This window comes from Martes martes (assembly GCF_963455335.1).
Source record: "Martes martes genome assembly, chromosome: X".
In the NCBI taxonomy this organism is placed as follows: domain Eukaryota; kingdom Metazoa; phylum Chordata; class Mammalia; order Carnivora; family Mustelidae; genus Martes; species Martes martes.
The window spans coordinates 43,381,769-43,405,107 of record NC_137897.1 but is presented as its reverse complement, the minus strand read 5'-3'; the positions used below and the strand labels follow the sequence as shown (position 1 = coordinate 43,405,107).

The 23,339-nt window shown below is 44.8% G+C and overlaps 1 protein-coding gene across 1 annotated transcript in view; it reads left to right on the top strand.

Moving 5' to 3' along the window:
• Positions 1 to 30: 30 nt before the first annotated feature.
• The window catches only part of SMC1A (structural maintenance of chromosomes 1A), a 34,896-nt gene continuing 11,587 nt past the window's right edge, over positions 31 to 23,339 (top strand). Inside the window, exons 1-19 of the mRNA XM_080794803.1 lie at positions 31 to 249; positions 5,341 to 5,529; positions 5,641 to 5,753; positions 6,732 to 6,935; positions 7,028 to 7,266; positions 7,931 to 8,189; positions 8,276 to 8,416; positions 9,224 to 9,306; positions 9,457 to 9,664; positions 10,618 to 10,803; positions 10,896 to 11,075; positions 11,190 to 11,336; positions 11,432 to 11,569; positions 12,401 to 12,517; positions 12,623 to 12,729; positions 15,924 to 16,065; positions 18,148 to 18,293; positions 18,384 to 18,537; positions 19,574 to 19,684. Of these exons, the coding sequence (XP_080650929.1) occupies positions 141 to 249; positions 5,341 to 5,529; positions 5,641 to 5,753; positions 6,732 to 6,935; positions 7,028 to 7,266; positions 7,931 to 8,189; positions 8,276 to 8,416; positions 9,224 to 9,306; positions 9,457 to 9,664; positions 10,618 to 10,803; positions 10,896 to 11,075; positions 11,190 to 11,336; positions 11,432 to 11,569; positions 12,401 to 12,517; positions 12,623 to 12,729; positions 15,924 to 16,065; positions 18,148 to 18,293; positions 18,384 to 18,537; positions 19,574 to 19,684 (2,973 nt within the window). The 5' untranslated portion in view covers positions 31 to 140. The remainder of the gene's footprint in view (positions 250 to 5,340; positions 5,530 to 5,640; positions 5,754 to 6,731; positions 6,936 to 7,027; positions 7,267 to 7,930; positions 8,190 to 8,275; positions 8,417 to 9,223; positions 9,307 to 9,456; positions 9,665 to 10,617; positions 10,804 to 10,895; positions 11,076 to 11,189; positions 11,337 to 11,431; positions 11,570 to 12,400; positions 12,518 to 12,622; positions 12,730 to 15,923; positions 16,066 to 18,147; positions 18,294 to 18,383; positions 18,538 to 19,573; positions 19,685 to 23,339) is intronic.

Below are 23,339 nucleotides of genomic sequence, written 5' to 3'. Positions count from 1 at the left end.
GGAAATCCCGTTAGGCCTGGACTTATTCTCGCGAGCTTTGTCGTAAGCCCGGCCTGCACTGCGGCGTTTCCCGCGCGGGCTACCCCAGTTCCCGGGCGTACGGCGCGGCCTTTTGTACCGCCGCCGGCGCCGTCGCCGTCATGGGTTTCCTGAAACTGATTGAGATCGAGAACTTTAAGTCGTACAAGGGTCGGCAGATTATCGGACCGTTTCAGAGGTTCACCGCCATCATTGGACCCAATGGCTCTGGTAAGATAAACCAGGCTGCGGCCCTGCGCGCGTCCCGGCCTGGACCCCCTAATCCGGTAGCAGAGTAGTACAGCCCAGCCCGTGCGACCTGAAATGTCGCGAACCCTCACAGGTTCCTTTCCCTCCGGAGCGGGCTCAGGACGAACCCGCTTTTCCCGCTCGGGTGCTCTGACTCGAACCTCTTCCCCAAGTGTCACTTGTCTGCTCTTTGCGCGGCCCCCGCCCCTGAGCGAGTGGTACGGGCCGAACTGTACGTTACCCCGCCCACTGCCCCCTCCCGCCAAAAGTGGCGCGTCCGGAGTTTGTCCGCCGGCCGCGGGCCGGGCAGTTCCCCGCCGGACCTGCTGGGTCTGGCTACTTCCCCTGCCTTGTTTGAACTCCCCGGAAAGTGTGGGACCGCTGGTAGCCCTCCCAAGGCCTCCGGTCCCCAGCGGTATACTTTTCCCCTCAGCTAAGCGCCCCCGCCCGCCTCGCATTGGTATGCTCCAATTCCTCCTTTTTAAACTTTTCTCCGGAGGCGGCACTTTTGAATTTCTGACCCAGCGCTCTGGTCTCCGGAGGGAGTGCTTGGGGTATCCACCCTCCACCTCCATCTTTAGAGGTGGGGGTGGTTCGAAATACCTGCTTTGTTACCACTGAAACCATTTAAAGACCTCATTCGCTCGCTAAATATACTGAATGCTTACTGTTTTATAAGGAGTTGTTCAAAGTGCTGTGGAAACAGCGGAGAGTAGAGTAAGCCTTACTTTCAGGGGACTTGCATTCCAGAGGGAAAAGACAGTAATAAGGAGAAAATAAGACGGTTTTGGGCTGTGATAAATGCTATACAGGGAATTAGGTTGATGGGATACAGTGACTTGGGTGAGGTCTTTAGAAAGAGCCTTCAGTAGATACTGTATTGTATATTTGAAAGTTGCTGAGAGAATAGATCTTGAAAGTTCTCATCACAAGGACAAAATTGTTATGTGAGGTGATGGATGTTAACTTACTGTGGTAAACATTTCTTGATATATGCAAATATGGAATCATTATGTTGTATACCTGAAACTAATACAATGTTGTATGTGAGTTATATCTCAACAAAACTGGGGGGTGGGGGAAGGGTGGTCAGGATAGGTCAAATAACCTGTTTCCTGCCTTAACTCTCCTAAATGATACGCTGTTGGAGCGCCTGGGTGACTCAGTTGGTTAAGTAGCGGTTAAACTCTTGATGTCAGCTCTGGTCTTTATGTCTTGGTGGTCAGTTCAAGCCCCCTGTTGGGCTCCATGCTGCCTACTTTTTTTTTTTTTTTTAAAGTAAATAATACACTATGGATTCTTCCCATCTACCCCCACAAGCAGTCTGTTTGGAATCCTGCTGTGTTCCCCTACCCCAGAGATGTTCTAGCTAAATCATTTCCTAGCATGAGAGGAGGGACTGCCCTTGCTGACATATCTCAAACTCATGAACCTTCTCTGGAGTTTGGTGCTCTTTGTAGAGTTAGGTTTCTCAACAGCAGCACTGTTGATATTTCTAGAAAGATAATTCTTTGCTGTGGGGTTGGTCCTGTGTGTTGTAGGATGTTTAGCAGTATCCTTGGCTTTGGTAGCACCCCTGCCCCTCAGGTGTGACAACCAGAAGTGTCTCCAGACATTGCCAGTGTTTCCTGGGAGGTGGGGCAAATCACCCTGCTTCCCCGAACCTCGCTTGAGACGCTTGAGAACCGTTGACCTCGAGGGCTAATGCTTGGGGTTCCACTCCAGTTTCTTAGGATTTTGATGTGGTGGCCTCTGTGGAAAGAGCCAGAATACACCTCTTGGCATCCACTCCTCTCAGCATGGGTAGATTTGTATACCCAGCTATTCCAAAAAGACCCTTAGTCTTTTTGAAGAAAAGCCCCAGCTTCTTCAGTGCCCACCTCCATAGGCCATTTCTTGGGTACCCTCAGTGAATTACTTTTCTCTGGCTCACAGTAGACACTTGGTACATGTTAAAGTTTATTTTTTTCTGTCTTGTATTCATGGGATATGTTTTTGTATTTTCATCACCGTTTTATGAGTGCCCCCAAAGAAGACTTTCCTTAAAACATTTTATCAGTGTTCAGCTCATAAGGCATGTTAAAAAATGTTTACTGTATTGAATGGTTGCTAGTAGGGAGGGCTTTGGTTGTGAGACGTTCTTACTATCCTGGAGAGCATGGGAAAAGCCCAGAGGTTGGGAGTGGATGCCTCAAAGTCTGACTCCTGGTCTGCTTGTTGTGTTAGTACTGTTCTGATAAGGGAGGCGAAGCTAAGGGTCCAGACTTGTGTTAGGATTGGACTGCCATTTATTGAGCACCACTGTGTGTCAGGTACTTTATTTACTGGAACCTTTTACATTTAAATTCTTGAAATGAGAATTTAATTATCTTGGTTTTATAGGTGGGAAGACTGAGGCACAAACAGTTACGATCACTTGCACACTAACTGATTCTCAGAGCCAGGGTCAGAAACTGTGCCTGTCATACTTCAAAGCGAGTGCTTCTGCCACTTCAATGGAGAACTGTGTGCCAAGCATTTTTTTAAATTTTATTTTAAAGGCTCTATCAGTCGTTTTTTTAGATTTTCCAGTTGAGGGAATGGAAGGTAGCTAAGAATTAGTGAAACTAAAAACCTGATCTATTGGACTAGAATCCGAGCTCTTTTTTTTTTTTTAAGATTTTTTTTACTTATTTGAGAGAGAGAGAGAGAGAGTGGGTGCGGGGGAGTGGGGAGCAGAGGGAGAGGGACAAGCCGATTCTGCACTGAGCACAGACCCTGACACGGGATTCGATCCCACCACCCCAAGATCACAACTTAAGCCTAAATCAAAAGTGGGACACTCAACCAAATGAGCCCAGGCGCCCCTAGAACGTGAGCTCTTTTTTTTTTTTTAAGATTTTATTTATTTACTTGAGAGGGAGAGAGAGAGAGGGCACAAGCGGGGAGGGGCGGGGGGGGGGCAGAGGGAGAAGGAGAAGCAGACTCCCTGCTGAGCAGGAAGCCCCATGTGGGGCTCAGTCCCAGGACCCTGGGATCATGACCTGAGCTGAAGGCAGATGTGTAACCAACTGAGCCACCCAGGTGCCCCAGAACCTGAGCTCTTTTTTTTTTTTTTTTTTTTAAGATTTTATTTATTTATTTGACAGAGATCACAAGTAGGCAGAGAGGCAGGCAGAGAGAGAGGAGGAAGCAGGCTCTCTGCTGAGCAGAGAACCCCATGCGGGGCTTGGTCCCAGGACCCTGAGATCATGACCTGAGCAGAAGGCAGAGGCTTTAACCCACTGAGCCACCCAGGTGCCCCAGAACCCGAGCTCTTAATCACTGTCTTGTACTGCCTCTGTGGAAGGAGCCAGGCTGCCATTTGTATAGCTGGGTAGAAAGGTGTGGGAAATTAGGTCCTCAGTTCAAGGTCATATAACATGTTAAGGGAGAATCTTGAGATAGAATTTAGAGATTAGCTTGTTCCCCACCCCCCAGCCCAGTCTGAATTTAAAAAATTTTTACCTGAGCCTAAAATGAAGACAGTAACAATTGTGACTCCACTATTGAGAAGATAACTGCTCTTTTTTTTTTTTTTTAAGATTTTATTTGTCAGAGAGAGAGACAGCACAAGCCACAGAAACAGGCAGAGGGAGAAGTAGGTTCCGTGCTGAGCAAGGAGCCCAATGCAGTACTCGATCCCAGGACCCTGACCAGGATCCCAGGATCATGACCTGAGCTGAAGGCAGACGCTTAAGCAACTGAGCCACCCAGGTGTCCCAAAGATAGCCACTTTTAATGTTAAAAATCCTATTTATTTGAATAGCTGACACATGCACACAATATAGAATTCAAAAGAATCCCAAAGGATAGACAGTAAAAAGACTCCCTTCCCTGACTTTTACCAAAAAATCCCCAAATTTTCCATTTGGGAAGCAACCCCTGGTAACAGTTTACATTTTCATGTATTTTTTCCTATGCCTTTGCCTCTTCCCAAGTTTTTATTATGAAAATTTTCAAACCTACATGTGTGTTTTTGTTTAATCATTTGAAAGTAAGTTGCATACTTAATGACATTTCACTTCTAGGGATGCAGCATTTGACTCCTAAAATCATTGTTTTCCTGTGTCACCACTAGACCATGATCACACCTGGGAAAACTAATTTCCTTGTTATCTAATTATCTAGTTCGTTTTCAAGCTTCCCTAATTGCTTCCCAAAATGTCTTTTATTGCTGCTGCTTTTGTTGAAGGGAAACCAGAATCTAGTCAAAGTTTGTGCACTGCCTTTGCTTGTTTCTCAGTAATTGCTTTCTGGAGTGGTTCTCCAAACCTTTCTTTTTAGACATTGACCTTTTTTTTTTTTTTAAGATGTATTTATTTATTTGAGAGAGAGAGCATGTGTGCATGGGGGAGTGTAGGGGAGCCAGGGCGGAGGGAGAGAAGTGGATTCCCTGCTAAGCGGGAGGAAGCCAGGCTGGGACATGGGGCTTGATCTCACAACCCTAAGATCATGACCTGAGCTGAAATCAAGAGTTGGATGCTTAACTGACTGAGCCACCCAGGTGCCCCTAAACATTGGCTTTTTGAAAGGGTCAGGCTAGTTGTCTTGGAGAGCATTCCAGAATCTCTGTCTTAGGATTTCCTTATGGTATCCTTTACTGTGTTCCTCTACCTGCTATATTTCCCATAAACCAGAAGGTAGATCTCGTGTTAAGTATCTTCACATTGTTCAACTGATCTGAACGTTTTTATCTTGCAAAATTGAAATTGTATTCAATAAACAGCAACTTCCCATTATTACCTTCCCTCAGCTCTTGGTTGGTTTTGTTTTGTTTTGTTGTTTTTTACTTTTAAACTTGGTTGAGATTGACTATATTGACTTTCATATCTGCTTATTTCTTCTATTGTGGGTGTTTCCCCATGTCATTAAAAGTTGTAGAACAATCCATTGTGTGAATATGCTGTTTCCTTAGTTGTGGTTCTAGTTTTTAACTGTTCTAGGTAATAACTGCATAGGGACTGTTTTTCTAAGCTGTTGAACCAAGGCTTTGGTGGGGCAAAGCAGTGTTTCCTGACTTCCCCTCCTTTGCTTTACCCCCTACTCCCTTAGGTAAGTCAAATCTCATGGATGCGATCAGCTTTGTGTTGGGTGAGAAAACCAGCAACCTGCGAGTAAAGACGCTGAGGGACCTGATCCACGGAGCTCCTGTGGGCAAGCCAGCTGCCAACCGGGCCTTTGTCAGCATGGTCTACTCTGAGGAGGGTGCTGAGGATCGCACCTTTGCCCGTGTCATTGTTGGTGGGTGAGGTTGGCCAGAAGGCTCCCCTTGGGTGCTGGGAGGTGACTAGACTAGTTGGCTGGGACAGGAGGGAGGTCTGACCTTCAGCCAACTCATGCACTGTCTTGTAGGGGGTTCCTCTGAGTACAAGATCAACAACAAAGTGGTCCAGCTACACGAATACAGTGAGGAATTAGAGAAGTTGGGCATTCTCATCAAAGCTCGTAACTTCCTTGTCTTCCAGGTGAGCATTTTTAATGGTTATTGGCTATCTGATGTTTGCTGAGCCTTGTTCCACCCTCAGTGGGCCTGCTCCATCTTGAGCTTCATCCCTTCCCTGAACTAATGTAGCAGCTTCCTCACTGGGCTTACTGACTCCAGTCTGGCCCCTTCCAGTTCATCTCTTAGGCTAGGTTTATCTTATGAAGGTAGATCTGTTTCTTTCCTTTTTCTCCTTAAAGCATTTCAGTGATTTCTCATTGCCTTAGGTGGTTGTCAAATTGTAGTCTCTGGATCAGCATCAACTGGGAACATGTTAGAAATGCACATTTTCTGGTTCCATCCCAGACCTACGACGTAGATGCTATAGGGTGGGGCCCAGCGCTGGGTGTTTTACCAAGCTTTGCAGGTTATTACACATGCTGAAGTTGGAGAACCATTGCTTTAGCATAAACTCCAAACTCCTGTCATTCAGGACACATTTTTTGGTTCTTGCCCACCTCACTAGCCCCTCATCTGCCAGTACTTTACCCTTCCAACCCTGCATTCCAGCCCAGTTAAACCATTATAGTTCCCACAAATCACCTGCTTTCTTTGGCCAGCAGGGCTTTGCATATTAATTGTCTTTTACATGAAATAACCTTCTCTCTTAACTTTTTTGGTTAGTTCTTCTCCATCTTTCAAACTCAGCTTAGATGTCACCTTTGAGAAGCTTTTCTGGATAGACACCCCTACCAGTCTCCCACCCGCAAGCTTCTTTTAGTCCTTTTTCTGTGCTACTTCTGTTGCTGCATGAAACACACGGTGTTGTCTTTGCTTTTGTCCCTTTTGCTTCCTGTGCACCTCAAAAGGCAGGGAATATGTCCTTAAAGCCCAGTGTGAAATATGGCACCTAGTGCAGGGAGGGGGTCAGTGACCTTTTTCTGAATGATTGAGTGGAAATGGGTGGAGGGAACTGGGCTGACTAGGCTCTAAGCGGGGAAAGTGTTTTAACCTTTACCAGGGTGCTGTGGAATCTATTGCCATGAAGAACCCCAAAGAGAGGACAGCTCTATTTGAAGAGATCAGTCGCTCTGGGGAGCTGGCCCAGGAATATGATAAGCGAAAGAAGGAAATGGTGAAGGCCGAAGAGGACACACAGTTTAATTACCATCGCAAAAAAAACATTGCGGCTGAACGCAAGGAGGCCAAACAGGAGAAAGAAGAGGTAGGTGGCCAGGCTGCCTTTGGTCTCTGAGGGGCCAGGGTGGAGCCAGTACCTCACTGCTCACCCCTGCTTCCATGCCCTTGTTCACACAGGCTGACCGCTACCAGCGCCTGAAGGATGAGGTGGTACGAGCTCAGGTGCAGCTGCAGCTCTTTAAGCTCTATCACAACGAAGTGGAAATTGAGAAGCTCAATAAGGAACTGGCCTCTAAGAACAAGGAGATCGAGAAGGACAAGAAGCGAATGGACAAGGTAGAGGATGAGCTGAAGGAGAAGAAGAAGGAGCTGGGCAAAATGATGCGAGAGCAGCAACAGATTGAGAAGGAGATCAAGTAAGAGGCAGGCCTGGGCCTGCAACTTGTGGGAAACCAAGAGGCTGTGCTGTTTCTTAGGGCTCCTCTGAGCCTAGAGTCCAGTGCTTGCAGTAATTTTTCTTCCTCTTGACTTGCTTTGGCCAGAACCAAGCACATTTCCTAATTTGCATTTTAGACAAATAGAGCATTTAAGTACTCAGACTCTGGGTAGATGAGTACTCATAAAAGAGAGGACTTGAAAGGGGTGGTGACCTTGGCAAGTGAGAGGAAGCGATGAGAGGCCCAGCTATTAAAGTGGCTGGGAATGCCTTCCTGGAAGAGGAAATCTGGAGCTAGAAGTTTAAAGGTCAGGAATTTGAAAAGGTTAGATCAGATGGGGGCAACTAAATGGACACAGGGCATTCTTGGTAGCTGTTCCTGAAGGGCATGGCCTGACTAGAGTTGAGGCAGGAGTGGTAGCTTTACCTTACAGAGTGGCTGGAATGTCAGGCTGAAGCCATCAGTTGCAGGGAGTAGTCAGAGTGCCCCTTTTGTGAGGATCTGGGCAGCATCAGGCCCTTGTTCTTTAGGCAATTCCCCGAGGCTGGCTAGAGGCCTCGGGCCCCTCTTTGGGTAAAAAGCCTGGGAATCATCCCTTCTCCCACACTGCTAACTGATTTATTCCTCTCCCCTCTGGCAAAAGGGAGAAGGACTCAGAGCTGAACCAGAAGCGGCCTCAGTACATCAAAGCTAAAGAGAATACCTCCCACAAAATCAAGAAGCTGGAAGCAGCCAAGAAGTCCCTGCAGAATGCTCAGAAGCATTACAAGAAGCGTAAAGGTGACATGGATGAGCTGGAAAAGGAGATGCTGTCAGTAGAGAAAGCCCGGCAGGAGTTTGAGGAACGGATGGAAGAGGAGAGTCAGAGTCAGGGCAGAGACTTGACCTTGGAGGAGAATCAGGTAAGCTCTGGGAGGGTTGGGGATGGGTTGGGATGGGGGATTGCTCTGCTGACGGAGGCTGATTCGGTTGGTTGTTCCTAACAAAGGTGAAGAAGTACCACCGATTAAAAGAAGAAGCCAGCAAGAGAGCAGCTACCTTGGCCCAGGAGCTGGAGAAGTTCAATAGAGATCAGAAGGCTGACCAGGACCGGCTGGATCTGGAAGAGCGGAAGAAAGTAGAGACAGAGGTGGGCATGTGTTATAAGATGAGGGATAATGGGCCAGAGAAAAAGAAGTGGTAGTCTTAACAGTAATGACAATAGCTAACGACTAGTGAGCACTTACTGTGTGATAGGCACTATATTTTCCGTGTATCCACTCATTTAATTCCTCATTTCCCAAGTGAGGAAACAATAGTGCAGGCCTGAAGTAATTCGCCTAAGATCATATCATTATGAAGTGGCAGAACCAGGATATGAACCTGGGTAGTCTAGCTCTAAAACCCACACTCTTACCAAGTATACCTTGCTCACGGCCTTCCTAATAACAATAGTAGTGAAATAATAACAATTAATAGTTGTTATAGTGCTCTAAGAAGAGCCTACAATGTTTCAGGCATTCTGCTAAGCACTTTCTTTGAAGATCTGAAAGAAAGTGGTGGGCATTAATACTAAGAGCTATACTGTGTTAAGCATCTAATGTGTGCTCTCTGAAGTGGAGGTCGCCTACATTTTATAGAGGAGAAAACAGGTGCAGAAAGGCCCGGAAAGCTTTACTTTGCCTTGGTTTGAGCCTCCCTGATTGGTGAGGAAGATAGCCTGGACTAGGCAGAACATCAGAGTCTCAGGGCTCTGGGACGCCCATCAATTAGCAGAGCCACACTGAACACTGTTGTGTGTCTGCTTTTTAGTAGGTTTCCCACATTAGTAACAGATTGTCCTGAACCGTCGGGCTCTTGGATAAGTGGGCACATAGCTGGTATAAGCCAGGGCCCCATGGTCTTGGAGTTAACCTTCTCAGCCCCTGGTCATGGTGTATATTTGTCTTTCTTCCAGGCAAAGATTAAGCAAAAGCTGAGGGAGATTGAAGAGAATCAGAAACGGATTGAGAAACTAGAGGAATACATCACCACTAGCAAGTACGTGGCTGTGCAGCCTTTCTTCTTACTTCCAGGCCTGTTCTTATGAATCATGTCCTGCCTCTCCTCAGGCAGGATCTCTGGAGTCCCTCTCAGCCAGAAGTTTTTTCTCACCAGCCAGGGTGACCCCTGTGTTCCCTCACTTTGTAGGCAGTCCCTAGAGGAGCAGAAGAAGTTAGAGGGGGAGCTGACAGAGGAGGTGGAGATGGCCAAGCGGCGTATTGATGAGATCAATAAAGAGCTGAACCAGGTGATGGAACAGCTGGGGGATGCCCGTATTGACCGACAGGAGAGCAGCCGCCAACAGCGAAAGGCAGAGATTATGGAAAGCATCAAGCGCCTGTACCCCGGCTCTGTGGTAAGGGTGGAAAGGGAACTCATTTCCTGAGCACTTACTGTCCCACTCACTGTCAGATAATTTTCCCAGCAGCCCTGTGAGGACGAGGTTGCTAATCCCCCCCCTTTTTTTTTTTTTTTTTTAAAGATTTATTTATTTATTTATTTGACAGATAGAGATCACAAGTAGGCAGAGAGAGAGGAGGAAGCAGGCCCCCCGCCGAGCAGAGAGCCCGATGCGGGGCTCGATCCCAGGACCCTGGGATCATGACCTGAGCTGAAGGCAGAGGCTTTAACCCACTGAGCCACCCAGGCGCCCCTGCTAATCCCCTCTTTACAGCTTGGGGAACAGGCTCAGAGAGGTTAAGTGACTTGCCCAAAACAACACAGCTTATAAGTGGAAGACTGCAGTTCAAACCCAGCTTGTTCTAAATCGTGACCTCATGTTCTTTTCATCACACGAATTGCATCTTCCTGAAAGTTTTGTCTTGCTGTGTCCACTCCTCTCTGGAAGGTGGGGAAACTGGGCAGGCCTTTCAAAGGGGGTAGGGGGTTACAGGATAGGGATTAGTCTCCTAGGAAGTAATTGCAGGCTACTATATGATCTTCCTTGGCATGTACCAAACGATTTATTTGCTTATAGGGACATTCTAGGCTTTATCAGAGCTCTTGGCCTCTTGAGCCAAATACTGAGTTTCCAGGTTCCCTGAATATTATCTCTCTATTGCTGTAATTCCATCTCTGGATTCAACTTAATTTGTAATGGTAAAAGTAAGGTTTAGAAAGATGCTTTTGGGGTTCAGGCATAACTGAAGTGATTGTTGCTTTGGGGCCAGAGTAGGCTTTTTCTGCATAGCATGGAAGCTGTGTTCCTCACACAGATTTTGGTCTGCCCTTTTCTGAGCTGAGAATTAGGGTTCTTGATCCAGTTCCCAAAAGCCTCATGCTTCAGTTTTCTCTTCTGACTTTCCTCAGTATGGCCGCCTCATTGACCTCTGTCAACCCACACAAAAGAAGTATCAGATTGCTGTAACCAAAGTTTTAGGCAAGAACATGGATGCCATTATCGTGGACTCTGAGAAGACAGGCCGGGACTGTATTCAGTACATCAAGGAACAACGTGGGGAGCCTGAGACCTTCTTGCCTCTTGATTACCTGGAGGTGAGGCTGGTGGGGATGGGGTCAGGAGAGTGTGAGAGGGCCCCTCCTCCTAGCTGTCCATGTTCTGCCACTTACTGAGCTGTTTCCCATAGGTGAAACCTACAGATGAGAAGCTCCGGGAACTGAAGGGGGCCAAGCTGGTGATTGATGTGATTCGTTATGAGCCACCCCACATCAAAAAGGCCCTGCAGTATGCTTGTGGCAATGCCCTCGTCTGTGACAATGTGGAGGATGCTCGCCGCATTGCCTTTGGAGGTCACCAGCGTCACAAGGTATGGATTCCCTTGTCCACATTGGAGCTGGAGAGTCTTTGTCCACATTAGTGTTGAAGATTCTCCTATTCATCTTCTGCCCCTCTTCTTTTCTCTTTTCCCTACTGTGCGTAGACAGTGGCACTGGATGGGACCCTGTTCCAGAAGTCAGGGGTGATCTCTGGTGGGGCCAGTGACTTGAAGGCCAAGGCTCGGCGCTGGGATGAGAAAGCAGTGGATAAATTAAAAGAGAAGAAGGAGCGGTTGACAGAAGAGCTGAAAGTAAGTCAAAGGCTCACTGTCCCTAGGGGTTGGAGTCTTAAGGCCAGGCCGGCCATTCCCCTTCTTACCCCTACCCCTTCTCTCATTGACTTCAGGAGCAGATGAAGGCAAAGCGGAAAGAGGCAGAGCTACGTCAGGTGCAGTCTCAGGCCCACGGACTGCAAATGCGACTCAAGTACTCGCAGAGTGACCTGGAACAGACCAAGACACGACATCTGGCCCTGAATCTACAGGTGGGGCCTGGCCTTCATCCCTGTCCTCCAAAGGCTACCCTCACATTCCTCGCCAAGGTTTCTCTGGGGAGTGGGAACTTGTCCCATTTCCGTCCTCCCAGCCTGCTTCAGGGAGCCAAGCATAGCAGTCAGCCAGCCAAGGCTTCAGATCTTGACTCTGTATGATGGGAGACAACTTACTTAATGTGTCAGTTGATACTGTTTTCATCTGTTTGCAAAATGGGAGTTAGAATTACCACCTGCTTTATACCCCATTCTTACAAAGATTGAAGGAATTCATACATGTAAAGTACTTAGACTGATTCCTTGAACCCAATAAGTGCTCAGTAAATATTAGATGCTATTATTAGCATCATTCATTCAACAGATATTTGAGCTCGTTCGAAAAGTGAACTGAAAGTAAGTACAGGCATTTCAGTCTCTGCGGGTGGGAATTCTTCTAGGTGCATTAATGTGGTTGATCATAGGGTGCTTCCTGAGACCAACCTGGAGGCATTATGTAAAATGTAGTATAAATATCCTTTTACCTTTTTCTAAAATCAAAAAGTCTGAATTCCAAGGGTTATAGATAAGGGAGTGTGGACCTATAATTGACGATGTTTACTGTGTGCCCAGCACTGTGAATTGAAGCTGGCTCCCTGGGAGGCCAGGGAGGAAGCTGTGCGAAGGTTCACGTGGGAGGTAATGGAACCTTTACTGGGCAATTCTCAGCCAAGTTTTCTCAGCATGTGGAGAGCTAGCTCTTCCTCTCCAGGGCCCAGTGTGCTCAGTGTGGCTCTTTCCTTTAAGGAGCCTGGTCTCTTTTTTTTCCCTCAACCCTGTTCCCTGCAGGAGAAGTCCAAACTGGAGAGTGAGCTAGCCAACTTTGGGCCTCGCATTAATGATATCAAGAGGATCATCCAGAGTCGTGAGAGGGAAATGAAAGACTTGAAGGAGAAGATGAACCAGGTTCGTAGGGGCTGAACCATGCGAGCATATGCAGTGGGGCAGGACGGGGCTGGCAGCAGCACTCTGACCCAAAGGACCTTTGCCCTCCCTCGCTTGTCCCCTCAGGTAGAGGATGAGGTGTTTGAAGAGTTTTGTCGGGAGATTGGCGTGCGCAACATCCGGGAGTTCGAGGAAGAGAAGGTGAAGCGGCAGAATGAAATTGCCAAGAAGCGGTAGGTGGAAGTATGGGTACTGGAGGACTTGGGAGTGCCCTTGAGCCCCCAGCCTGATATCCTGGGAAGTCACATGGCATCATAAGACAGGGAGCAGCTCTTAGAACGATGGGTGTATACTGTAGGTTAGCTTTAAAGAACAGGGACGTCAGGGAGGCAGTGTGGCATTGTCGCGTGGTTAAGAGTGCCAGCTTTATTTGTTTGTTTATTTATTTATTTAATTTATTATGCCAGAGAGAGAGAGTGTGCATGTGCACAACCAGGAGGAGTGGCAGAAGGAGAAACAGGCTCCTCGATGAGCAAGGAGCCTGATCCCAGGACTCTAGGATCATGACCTGAGCCGTGGGCAGATGCTTAACTGACTGAGCCACCCAGGCATCCCAAGAGTGCCAGCTTCAAATGTGGTTTACCTGGGTTAGAATCCCAGCTCCCCAACTTGTTATCTTGGGCAGTGAGTGACTCGACCTCTGTCTCTGAGCCCCAATTTCTTTATCTGTCAAGTGGGTTAATACTGATGGCTAGCTCATGGCATTATTGGGCAGATCAGATGAGCTAGTCCTTCTAAAGCGTTTAGCATAATACTTAGCACTTACTGAGAGTAGTAAATGCTAGCTTTTACTATTGTCATTTTCCTGATAGGCAATGGGGAGAGGTCAGAGAGGAATGAAGTTCTAGGTTGGAAGGGTAGTAAGAACAAAACAACAGTTTATCTTCTCTTCCCCTCTTTATTTTATTCATTCATTTAACAAACTTTTCTTGAGTACCTATGTTGTACTCAGTTGTCCTGTGGTAGGTATTGGTGGGGAGATAGGGGTAAGACAGATGAACATGACGCAGTCTCTGAAAGAGGTCACCTGGATCTTGGGCCTTAGTCTGCCGTTCATGTAGCCCATGGCCCATATAGTAAATACTTATTGCCTTCTTACCCCTAAGCCAGGCTCAAGGGATATAGAATGGAATTGGAGACTGTCCCTGTCCTCAGGGAGTTATGAAATAATTGGGGAGACAAACAAGTAGGTCAGCAATTTCAGAATAGTGTCCTTGATGGTGTATTTGAGGTACATAGGAAGTACAGAGGAAATGTTCAAAGAACTCCAAATCAAGAGGAAAAATAAAAACCAAGAGACCCAGTAGAGAAATGGACAGAGGATGTAGTTAGCACTTCATGGAAAGAGAAGCATGCATGGCTGATAACTACAAATTGATGTTCAGTCTTGTTCCTAATCAGAGAACTACAAATTAAAACAGTCTAGCAGTATTTCATGAAAATAAATCCACATAAGCTCTGTGACTTAGCAAAGCTGCTCCTGGGTATATATCTCAGAGAGAGTCTGGCCAGAGGGTTACAAAGAGACACATTCAGGCTTGTCTGTCTTGGCGTCATTTGTGGTAATAGGACGTTGGTGGCAATGTGGGCAGCTATCACTTGGGGAAAATATAAGTTAAATGTGATGAATATACAGACTATATGCAATACTGTGTAGCAGTTCAAAGCAGGAACTGGATTTATAGGCAGTAACATGGGTAAACGTGTAACACTGCATTTGTGTAAATTTAAAAACAAGCATATTTTACAGGGATATGCATTCTTAAGGCTATATACATATGTGTGTATGTATACACATTTGTCATTTTGGAGTACATACTCAAAATAGGGAAGATAATGGGCATGGAAATAAGGGATTGAGCCACAGGAGAGAAGGGTCTTGCACAGAGAGTGAACATCTTCATGTAATGAACTGTGGGATATAATTAACTGCATCCAAAGGGGAGAAAGCCCAGAAAAGTGTAATAGAAACGAAGAACCTGCCCACAACTGTCAGGAAAGCTTTTACAGAACAAGGAGTGATGATCTAGATGCCTGTAGAGTGAGTAGGACTTAGCCAGCTGGGCAGCCGACAGAAGGGAGTTCCAGGCAGTGAGAATAGCATGCTTAGAGGTGTGAGAGAGTGTGCCTTGTACTGGAAACTAAGTAGTTTTGAATGTCTGGAGCATAAAAATGGGGTCAGGAGGAAGGCGGGGGTGGTGGACAGGTCAGCAGGGGCCAGATCACAGAGGGCTTTATGAGTCATGCTTAGGAGATTGGACTTAAAATTGCATAGCTCAAAATTATAGAGTTAATTACATTCCATTTGGATTATAGTGACTAATGGGTTTAAGCTGCTAGCATGACATCTGGCAGCATCTGTCACACCATACTGGGGGAGTCGGGAGGCAGTTGGAAATTAGCCCTTCCTGGCCTGCTAGTATCTGGATGCTGGTTACATACTCTTTGACTTTCTGAAGAGACTGAGAGCAGGGCAGTGGCAGGAATCTCGTATTTTCTCCCTTTTTTTTTTTTTAAAACTACCCAAGCTCTGCTCCCTGAAGGTTCTGGAATACGGGTGTGTTGGAAGGTGGTAGTTGGAAAGAGTCAAAGCCTGTGAGCAAATATGAGCAGAATGCAGCCAGTATATCCGTCAATAATGATAGTAACTAAAATTTATTAAGTACTTACTGTGTGTCTGGCATGCTTCTAAGGATTTGATGCATATTAATTCTTTAAAAATCTCCCGATAACTCCCGAGGTAAATACTATTCTTATTTCCATTTTACACGTGAGGAGATAGAGGTGTGGAGAGTATAACTAGCTTGCCTGAGATTACACTACTTGTAAATGGCAGAGTTTGGATGCCAGACCTCTTTTCCTACCACATTATATTGCGATGGTGCCGTGGGAGAAGGAGCGTGGATTTTAGTGTTAGACCTGGCTTCCAGTCTCACATGTGCCCATTTACTAGCTGTGTGGCCTTGGTTAAGGTCTTTTACCTCTTGGCCCATGTTTCCTCATTTGTAAAATTGGAATAATAATGCTTACTTGTGGAGCTATTAGGGGATTAGAGGTAATTATGTAAAATACACAGAAACTTAATAAATAGGAATTACCATAGCTGGTGGGTTCAGGTGGACCTTTTTGTGCCTCCTAGGAACTTGGCAGGGCTCTGGAGTCTTCCAGTGTATAAAGGGGGGTTAGTGGAGTTTGGCTCGATCTCTCTGCCTTGTGCCATATCCACAAGGCTAGGCTGAGGGACTTAGTTCTCCAACTTCAGGGAACAGTTTTATGTGGCTATGGAGGGATAAACTGAATGGTGACTGAAATTCAGTAGTTAACTGAATCCCTGGGTCTTGGATCTAGTTCTCCTTTCTCCCCACAGTTTGGAGTTTGAGAATCAGAAGACTCGCTTGGGCATCCAGTTGGATTTTGAAAAGAACCAACTGAAGGAGGACCAGGATAAAGTACACATGTGGGAGCAGACCGTGAAAAAGGATGAAAATGAGATAGAAAAGCTCAAGAAGGTAAGGAAGGAGAGCATGAAAAGACACACTAAAAACTGGGTGGAAAAATTGGAAGGGATACGATAGACAGAAGGATAATATCCATAATTTATGAAGCCCCATTGAAATAAGGAAACACAAAGACCTAAATAGGAAAAAAAAAATTGAGTAAGAGGCGCAAACAGTTCAAGATGATTCAAATAGCCCCTAAACACATACACGTAATTTAGCCTTACTGGAAGTCAAAGAAATGCAAATTAAAGCAACAATCTGATATAATTTGTTTCCTATCACATCACCTAAGATTTAAAACACAAAACAAAAAACCAGATGATTAATACTGGCCATGGTGCACAAGACCAGCATTCTTATGCCATATGGCACAATCCATCAAGAGTCTTCAGGATATATTTATCCCCTCTTAGTAAAACCTGAGGAAATCCAAAATGCTGGCACAGCTTCGTGCATGGAGGTTGATGTTTATTACAAACATTTATAGTTCCGTATTGGAAACTGTCCAGCGTCCTCTGGGAATTAGGAGTTTAGCAAATTATGCTACATTCATGTATGCATTTGTGTAGTTTAGTGGTCTTCAAATTTTAGTAATACACAGACCCTGTTTAAAGACCTAAGATCTTCAGTGTTGGCCTAAAAAATCCTTGACATTAAAATACATACAAACATACATACTTAGAGCACTTCACCAAAAAGCCAGGACAAACTTACTAATTAATTTTTATAATTAACCACATTAATTTTAGTGCAACAGATGATGGTATTTTGCTGAAACCGAGTCCCTTTCCACATTTTGCCTGTGCTGGTGACGGCCCAAGGCTCAGTTTGAGTTGAGCTTGCCTGTGTAACTGGGTATTGTCTGACAACCCACTTTTCCCATGTTCTTTCTCTTTAAATTACTGTGAAACCTTTGTTCTTCTTACAGCATGCTCTCCAGAGGTGATTTGATCCTCCTCACTTGGCTTAAACATATCATTTGACTTTTATGTCTGCCTGCGTTCATTGTTTTGGCGGGGGTGGGGTGGGTGTGTGTATGTGTGTGTGTGCACGCATGTGTGTTTGTTTTCATTAAACCCTGATATTTAAAGTAGTCCTTTGTGCTGTCACTGGAATGTTAAATGCAAATGTAGATCAGGCAGGAGTAAGTGGGCAGCTAGATGATCCAGAATACCATTTCTATGACTTTTTGACTTTTTATTTTGAAATTATTTGAAACTTAGCAGAAAGTGGCAAGACTCCTATCGAGAACTCCACCTACCTGCCACTGAGATTCATCAATCACTAACATGCTATATTTGCTTCTGCGTTGTCTATGTATGCATATTATTTTTATGAGCCATTTGGGAGGAAATGGCAGATATGTCCCCTTTAAGTGACTTTAAGATCAAAGTGAAAACCAAATAGTCTTCCTTTAAAAAAATCAGATGTGCTAAGACTGCACTCTCCTTGACTGGCCATTCTTAACGCCACTCCCTTTCCTCTTCCTGGAGCTAATCCCATGTAGTGGGTATTCTTCCAGACCTTATAGGCATTTACTTAAACATTTATACATTCATGTCGACGTACTCATAGAAATACTTAGTGTTTGTGTGGGTTTTGGTTTTTTTTTTTTTAACACTGATGTTATATTGCCCGTGACAGCAATTTTAATGTGGAAAAGATGCTCAAATATAACATTAAGTCAGAAAATACAGTATTAATCACAGTCTAGTCTCAACTCTGTAGAGCTGTCTATATAAGTAGTATTAAGAAGAAATAAGCTAAAATGTTAATTGGTTGTCTCTGGCTGGTGAGATTACCAGTGATTTTTTTTTTCTTTTGCTTGATACTGTTTCAATTCTTTGCACTTTTCTATGTCAAGCAACTTGTATAATGGGGTGTGGGGGAGAGGGCAACCAAATTTGAAAAAAGATAGAGACACCTAAAGGGTGATGGTGGTATGTGAAAGCAGAGCTTCCTGAAGAGAGGCTCTGACATGCCTTGGAGGCTCCTTCTGCCTTGTGGAGAGGGTGGGGGCAAGGGGAGAAGATCCTTAGAGGAGATGAGGAAAACGTTCACTTCTTATCCTGTTCCCCCTGCTGGGACCAGGAGGAACAAAGACACATGAAGATCATAGATGAGACCATGGCCCAGCTACAAGACCTGAAGAATCAGCACCTGGCCAAGAAGTCGGAGGTGAATGACAAGAATCATGAGATGGAGGAGATTCGTAAGAAACTGGGGGGCGCCAACAAGTGAGTGGGTTCAGGCCTGGGTTTGGGGGACCTAGGTAGAGCAGGCAGCCTGCTGGATTTGGATCTCACCTCTCTACCTGGACCTTTTAGGGAAATGACCCATTTACAGAAGGAGGTAACAGCCATTGAGACCAAGCTGGAACAGAAACGCAGTGACCGCCACAACCTGCTACAGGCTTGCAAGATGCAGGATATCAAGTTGCCACTGTCTAAGGGCACCATGGATGACATTAGTCAGGAGGAGGTGAGTATCAGATTAGGGCTGGTGGTGGGAGTGGGCAATAAATAGCATTAACCAGGGATGGGGGTGAAAGTAACCAGGGAGGGGAAGAGGGAGAGAAAAGGATGGTGGGCAGGGGTGGTGGGACATAAGGAGGGATGCAGGGGTGATGAGGCAGGTTGAGGCTATGAAGGCAGGTAGGGGAAAGGTAGTAGCCTTGGTATGAAAGGGAAGTTGACTTGGGGGTAGTGCTGGATATTGGTAGGTGGTGAGGGAAGGAAGCCAGGAAAAGATGGAATCATTCTGTAACCTTAGGGACTTGAGCTAAAAGCTCCAGCAGATGTTGGATATTACTAAGAGTGGCAGTTGAGGGACATTAGCCAAGAGCAAAGGAAGATGGAAGCTGGGGGACCTGAGAGATGATGGCTGAGCTGCAGTGAGGGAGGTTGGCCAGGAGAGGGTTGGATAAGGGACATCAGCAATGAAGAGGTGACAAGGCTTAGTCACAGGAAAGAGAGGGACACCAGTCAATAGAGAAACCAAGGCATTTTATGCATTAAAGGTGAAGATTGGTAGGAAGGGATGGGAACATTAACTGAGGGGAGGTTTGCATATATCTGGCTTAGACCTAGGCATGTATCTCAGCCCCACATGTCTTTCTCCCTCCCTCTTCCCAAACAGCATTTCAGTTTAATTCAGCAAAATATTTTGAACACCAGAAATATGCCAGGCACCATGGTAACATATGACATAATTACTCCTAATCCTAAACACAACCCTGCCAGGCAGGTAGTATCCCATGTTACAGTTGAGGGTTTATGTATTTAAATCAGGCTCTGGTGTCAGGATCTGATGGCATGACTTGCCAAGGATCACACTTTTAGTCAGTGGTAGAGCCCAATTTTGAACTGAGGTCTTTGTGTCTTCTGAGCTGCTGTCCTGCCACAGGTGCTCTAGTAAGGTGCTTTGCAAAGTCTTTGAAGCCCCCCCCACCCCTCTGCGTTAGAGGGTCATTCTGTGGCCAGTGTGCTCCATTGGACTCTCCCTCTCACCATTGCAGGGTAGCTCCCAGGGGGAGGATTCTGTGAGTGGTTCCCAGCGAACTTCTAGCATCTATGCACGAGAGGCCCTGATTGAGATTGACTACGGTGACCTGTGTGAAGATCTGAAGGTGAGGATCAGCCACAAGGGCGGCGACATCCTCCCAGCTGTTCAAAGGGAGAGTCAGTCCACCCGAGTGTCCCGTGGTGACCATGGCTGGAAAGCGGGGCGGGCTGGCGAGGAAGGGAGGGACTTGTGGTTTAGGGTCTCCCCCACTATGCACACAGACACAGGTGCATCTTCCACCACCACCATCAGTTGCCCCCGTCCCTCCCTACTGCCAGTCTTCCCCTTCCACGCATGTACACATCTCAGCCCAGGTGCACACACAAAAGACCTCCTTCACAGTGAGCAGATGGGCCTTGGGTGTTCCTCGCTCTCTGTCCCAGGTGCTCCTCCCTTTTCACTTTTTGCATTCTCGCATCCGGGGTATCTTTTTCACCCCCTTGGCCTCAGCTGCCATGTGTGCTATGCTACACAGGTACCTCAAACCCCAGCCTTCCGCAAATCTGCCCTTTCTCCTTGGTGCCAGCCACACATTCTTTTTTTTTTTTTTTTTTTTAAAGATTTTATTTATTTATTTGACAGACAGAGATCACAAGCAGGCAGAGAGAGAGGAGGAAGCAGGCTTCCCGCAGAGCAGAGAGCCCGATGTGGGGCTCGATCCCAGGACCCTGGGATCATGACCTGAGCTGAAGGCAGAGGCTTTAACCCACTGAGCCACCCAGGCGCCCCCAGCCACACATTCAAACCAGATCTTTGCCTTGTCCTTGACTCCCTCTCTCACTTGGCATATTCGTTGAATTACCAAGCCCTATCCATTATACCTCCTAAATATCTGTTGAAATATCTATCTATTTTATTTCTGTTTCCTCTCTCTAGTACAGGCCATTTCACCTCTCACACAGCCTACTGCAGGAACCTCCTAAACATTTCCTGATGCTTTCCCATCCATCCTTATAGCCAGGGGGACTTGATTTTTTAAAGAAATCTTTATCATGGAAAATTTCAAACATACACAGAAATAGAATAATGAACCTCAGTACCCATCATACAGCTTCAACAATTACTAACATATGGTATCTTGTTTTCTATACCCTTCCCTTTCACATTGGCATATTTTAAATCAAATTCCAGGTAACATTTCATTCATAATTACCTCCACATATATCTCTAGAAAGAAGGACATTTTAAAAAACATAACCATATCATACCAAAAAAATTTGAAGACTAACTGCAATATCACCTAATATTCAGTAAATGTTTAGATTTGCACAAATATCCCATAAATACCATTAAAAAAACCATTTTCTTATATCATTTTATTTTTTTATACCTGTTTATGGAAGAAACTGGGTCATTGGTTGTGTAGAATTTTCTACATTCTGAATTTGGCTTGATTATGTCCTATGATGTTATTTAACGTGTTCGTCCATTCCCTGTATTTCCTGTGAACTGGTACTTAAATCTAGGGTGTGATTGGATTTGGTTCATTTTTTGTTTATTTTTGGCAGGAATACATCATAAGTAGCGCTATCTACTTGTGAACTTTCTTTTGTGTTGCATAAGTTGACATTGAATGTCATTTCATGATCTTTGTACTAAGTTTGGTCAGTGTTCAACATTAACTGTGAAATATTCTTGTCAAAAACTCAAGGATCTGATAAAGCTTTTATAGCCACCAATTATATGAAACACCAGTGCTAGAGGAACGTGTTAAATTAAAACACAGGGATGGATGCAGTTAGCTAAATCCAGACGGTGGGAAACTATGGGCCTGGTCTCTTCCATGGATAAATGAGAGGAAAGAAATTAAACAGAGAGGGAAAATTTTTATTGACTGTAAGAGACAAATCAACCAACTGGAATATGTGGCATTTCTGTGAATACATTGCAAAGAGGAAGGGGAATTTATCCATTAAATGAGACTTAAGAGATAGATCAGCCAATTGCGATATGTGTACCTTATTTGAAACGTGCTTTGAAAAACCTGTGAAGTTTTGTTTTGTTTTGGTTTGTTTTTTTTACAAAACAATCAGGATAATTTGAACACTGACCAAAGAATTTATGATGTTCAGAAATTGCTGTTAATATTTTTAGGCGAGATGATGGTATTGTGGCTTTATTTTTTAAGTATTACCTTTTATAACAGTGGTTCTCGGTGCGTGGGTTTTGCCTCCCCAGGGGACATTTGGTAATGTCTGTAGACACTTGCAACATCCACTTGTCATAATTGGTTAACTGACAGTGTCTCGTAGGTAGATTGAAGGGATGCTGCTAAACATCTTATAGTGCACAAAGGACAGCCCTCACAACAATGAGTCATCTGGTCCAAAATGTCAGTAGTGCTGAGATTCAGAAACATTTTAGAGATATATACTGAAATATTTGTGGATGATGTAGTATGTCTGAGATTTGCTTTAGAGTAATTGAAGATAGAAAGGAATTGAGTATAGATGGCAGAGTATTGGCCATGAGTTGATGATTTTTGAAGCTGGGTAATAAGTACATACATGGGGCGGGGGCATTGTATTCTCTGCTTTTTTGTGTCTGTTGAAAATTTACATAATATAAAGTTAAGAGAAAAATTATCATCACCAGGTTCAGGTGTTGCTAGCCCGTCAATTTTTATGAAGTTCCCTGTTAGCTTTTTTACAAATTGGTTTTAGCAGTTGTTTTTTTTTTTTAAGGTATTTTTTTTTTTTATTTCTTTGAGAGAGCATGCATGGGGAAATGGTCAGCGGGACAGGGAGAGAAGAGAATCACAAGAAGACTGCTCACTGAGCACAGAGCCCCATGTCGGGCTCGATCTTAGGACCCTGAGATCATGACCTGAGCCGAAATCAAGAGTCAGACACTTAACTGTCTGAGCCACACAGGCACCCCAGTTTTAACAGCTCTTAATCACATTGCCTAGCTCTATCAAGGGTTGCAAAATGATAATTTCCTAATTCTTCCATTCCTTCTCCATTTGTTTATTGGAATTCTAAAAAGAATTTTCCCATATCAACTATTTGGTTCCTTTGAAATACAGCCAGTACAGAAAAGATAGGATAAATGCTTCATTCTTTTCCTTTATTTACCAGCTTTCAGAATGAAGCAGTTGCCTTGTAACCTTTAAAGGTGACCAGTAAGGTTTTAATTTGTATTACTGGTTTTAATTTGTATTTATTATAAACTTAACTGTTTAAATGTATTTTGGTAACTCTGTCGGAGTCATTTTTCTTCTTGATGTTCATATTGTCCCATCCTTGTCCAGTAGGAGCCACTTCAGGTTGATTTTTTTTGTTCTTATTTTTAGATTTTTATTATGGAAAATGTCACATGCAAAAGTAAAATAGCACAATGCTATCTTGTGTAGCCATCACCAGTTTCAACAGTTATCATCTCATGGCCAAACTTGTTTTATGTGCACCCCATCCACTTCCTCCTCTCTCCCCACCCCTGTATTTAAAAATACAGTCGACCCTTGAATAAAATGGGTTTGAACTGTATAGGTCCACTTATACATAGATTTCCTTTGGCAAATATAGCCAAATATAGCCATTTACAGTACTGTAAATGGATTTTCTTAATAACATTTTCTTTTCTCTAGCTTACTTTACAGTGTGTGTTAGTCACTGTTTATGTTACTGGTAAGGCTTCCAGTCAACAGGAGGCTATTAGTAATTAAGTTTTGGGGGAGTCATAAGTTAATATATAAGTAGATTTTTGAATGTGTGGGG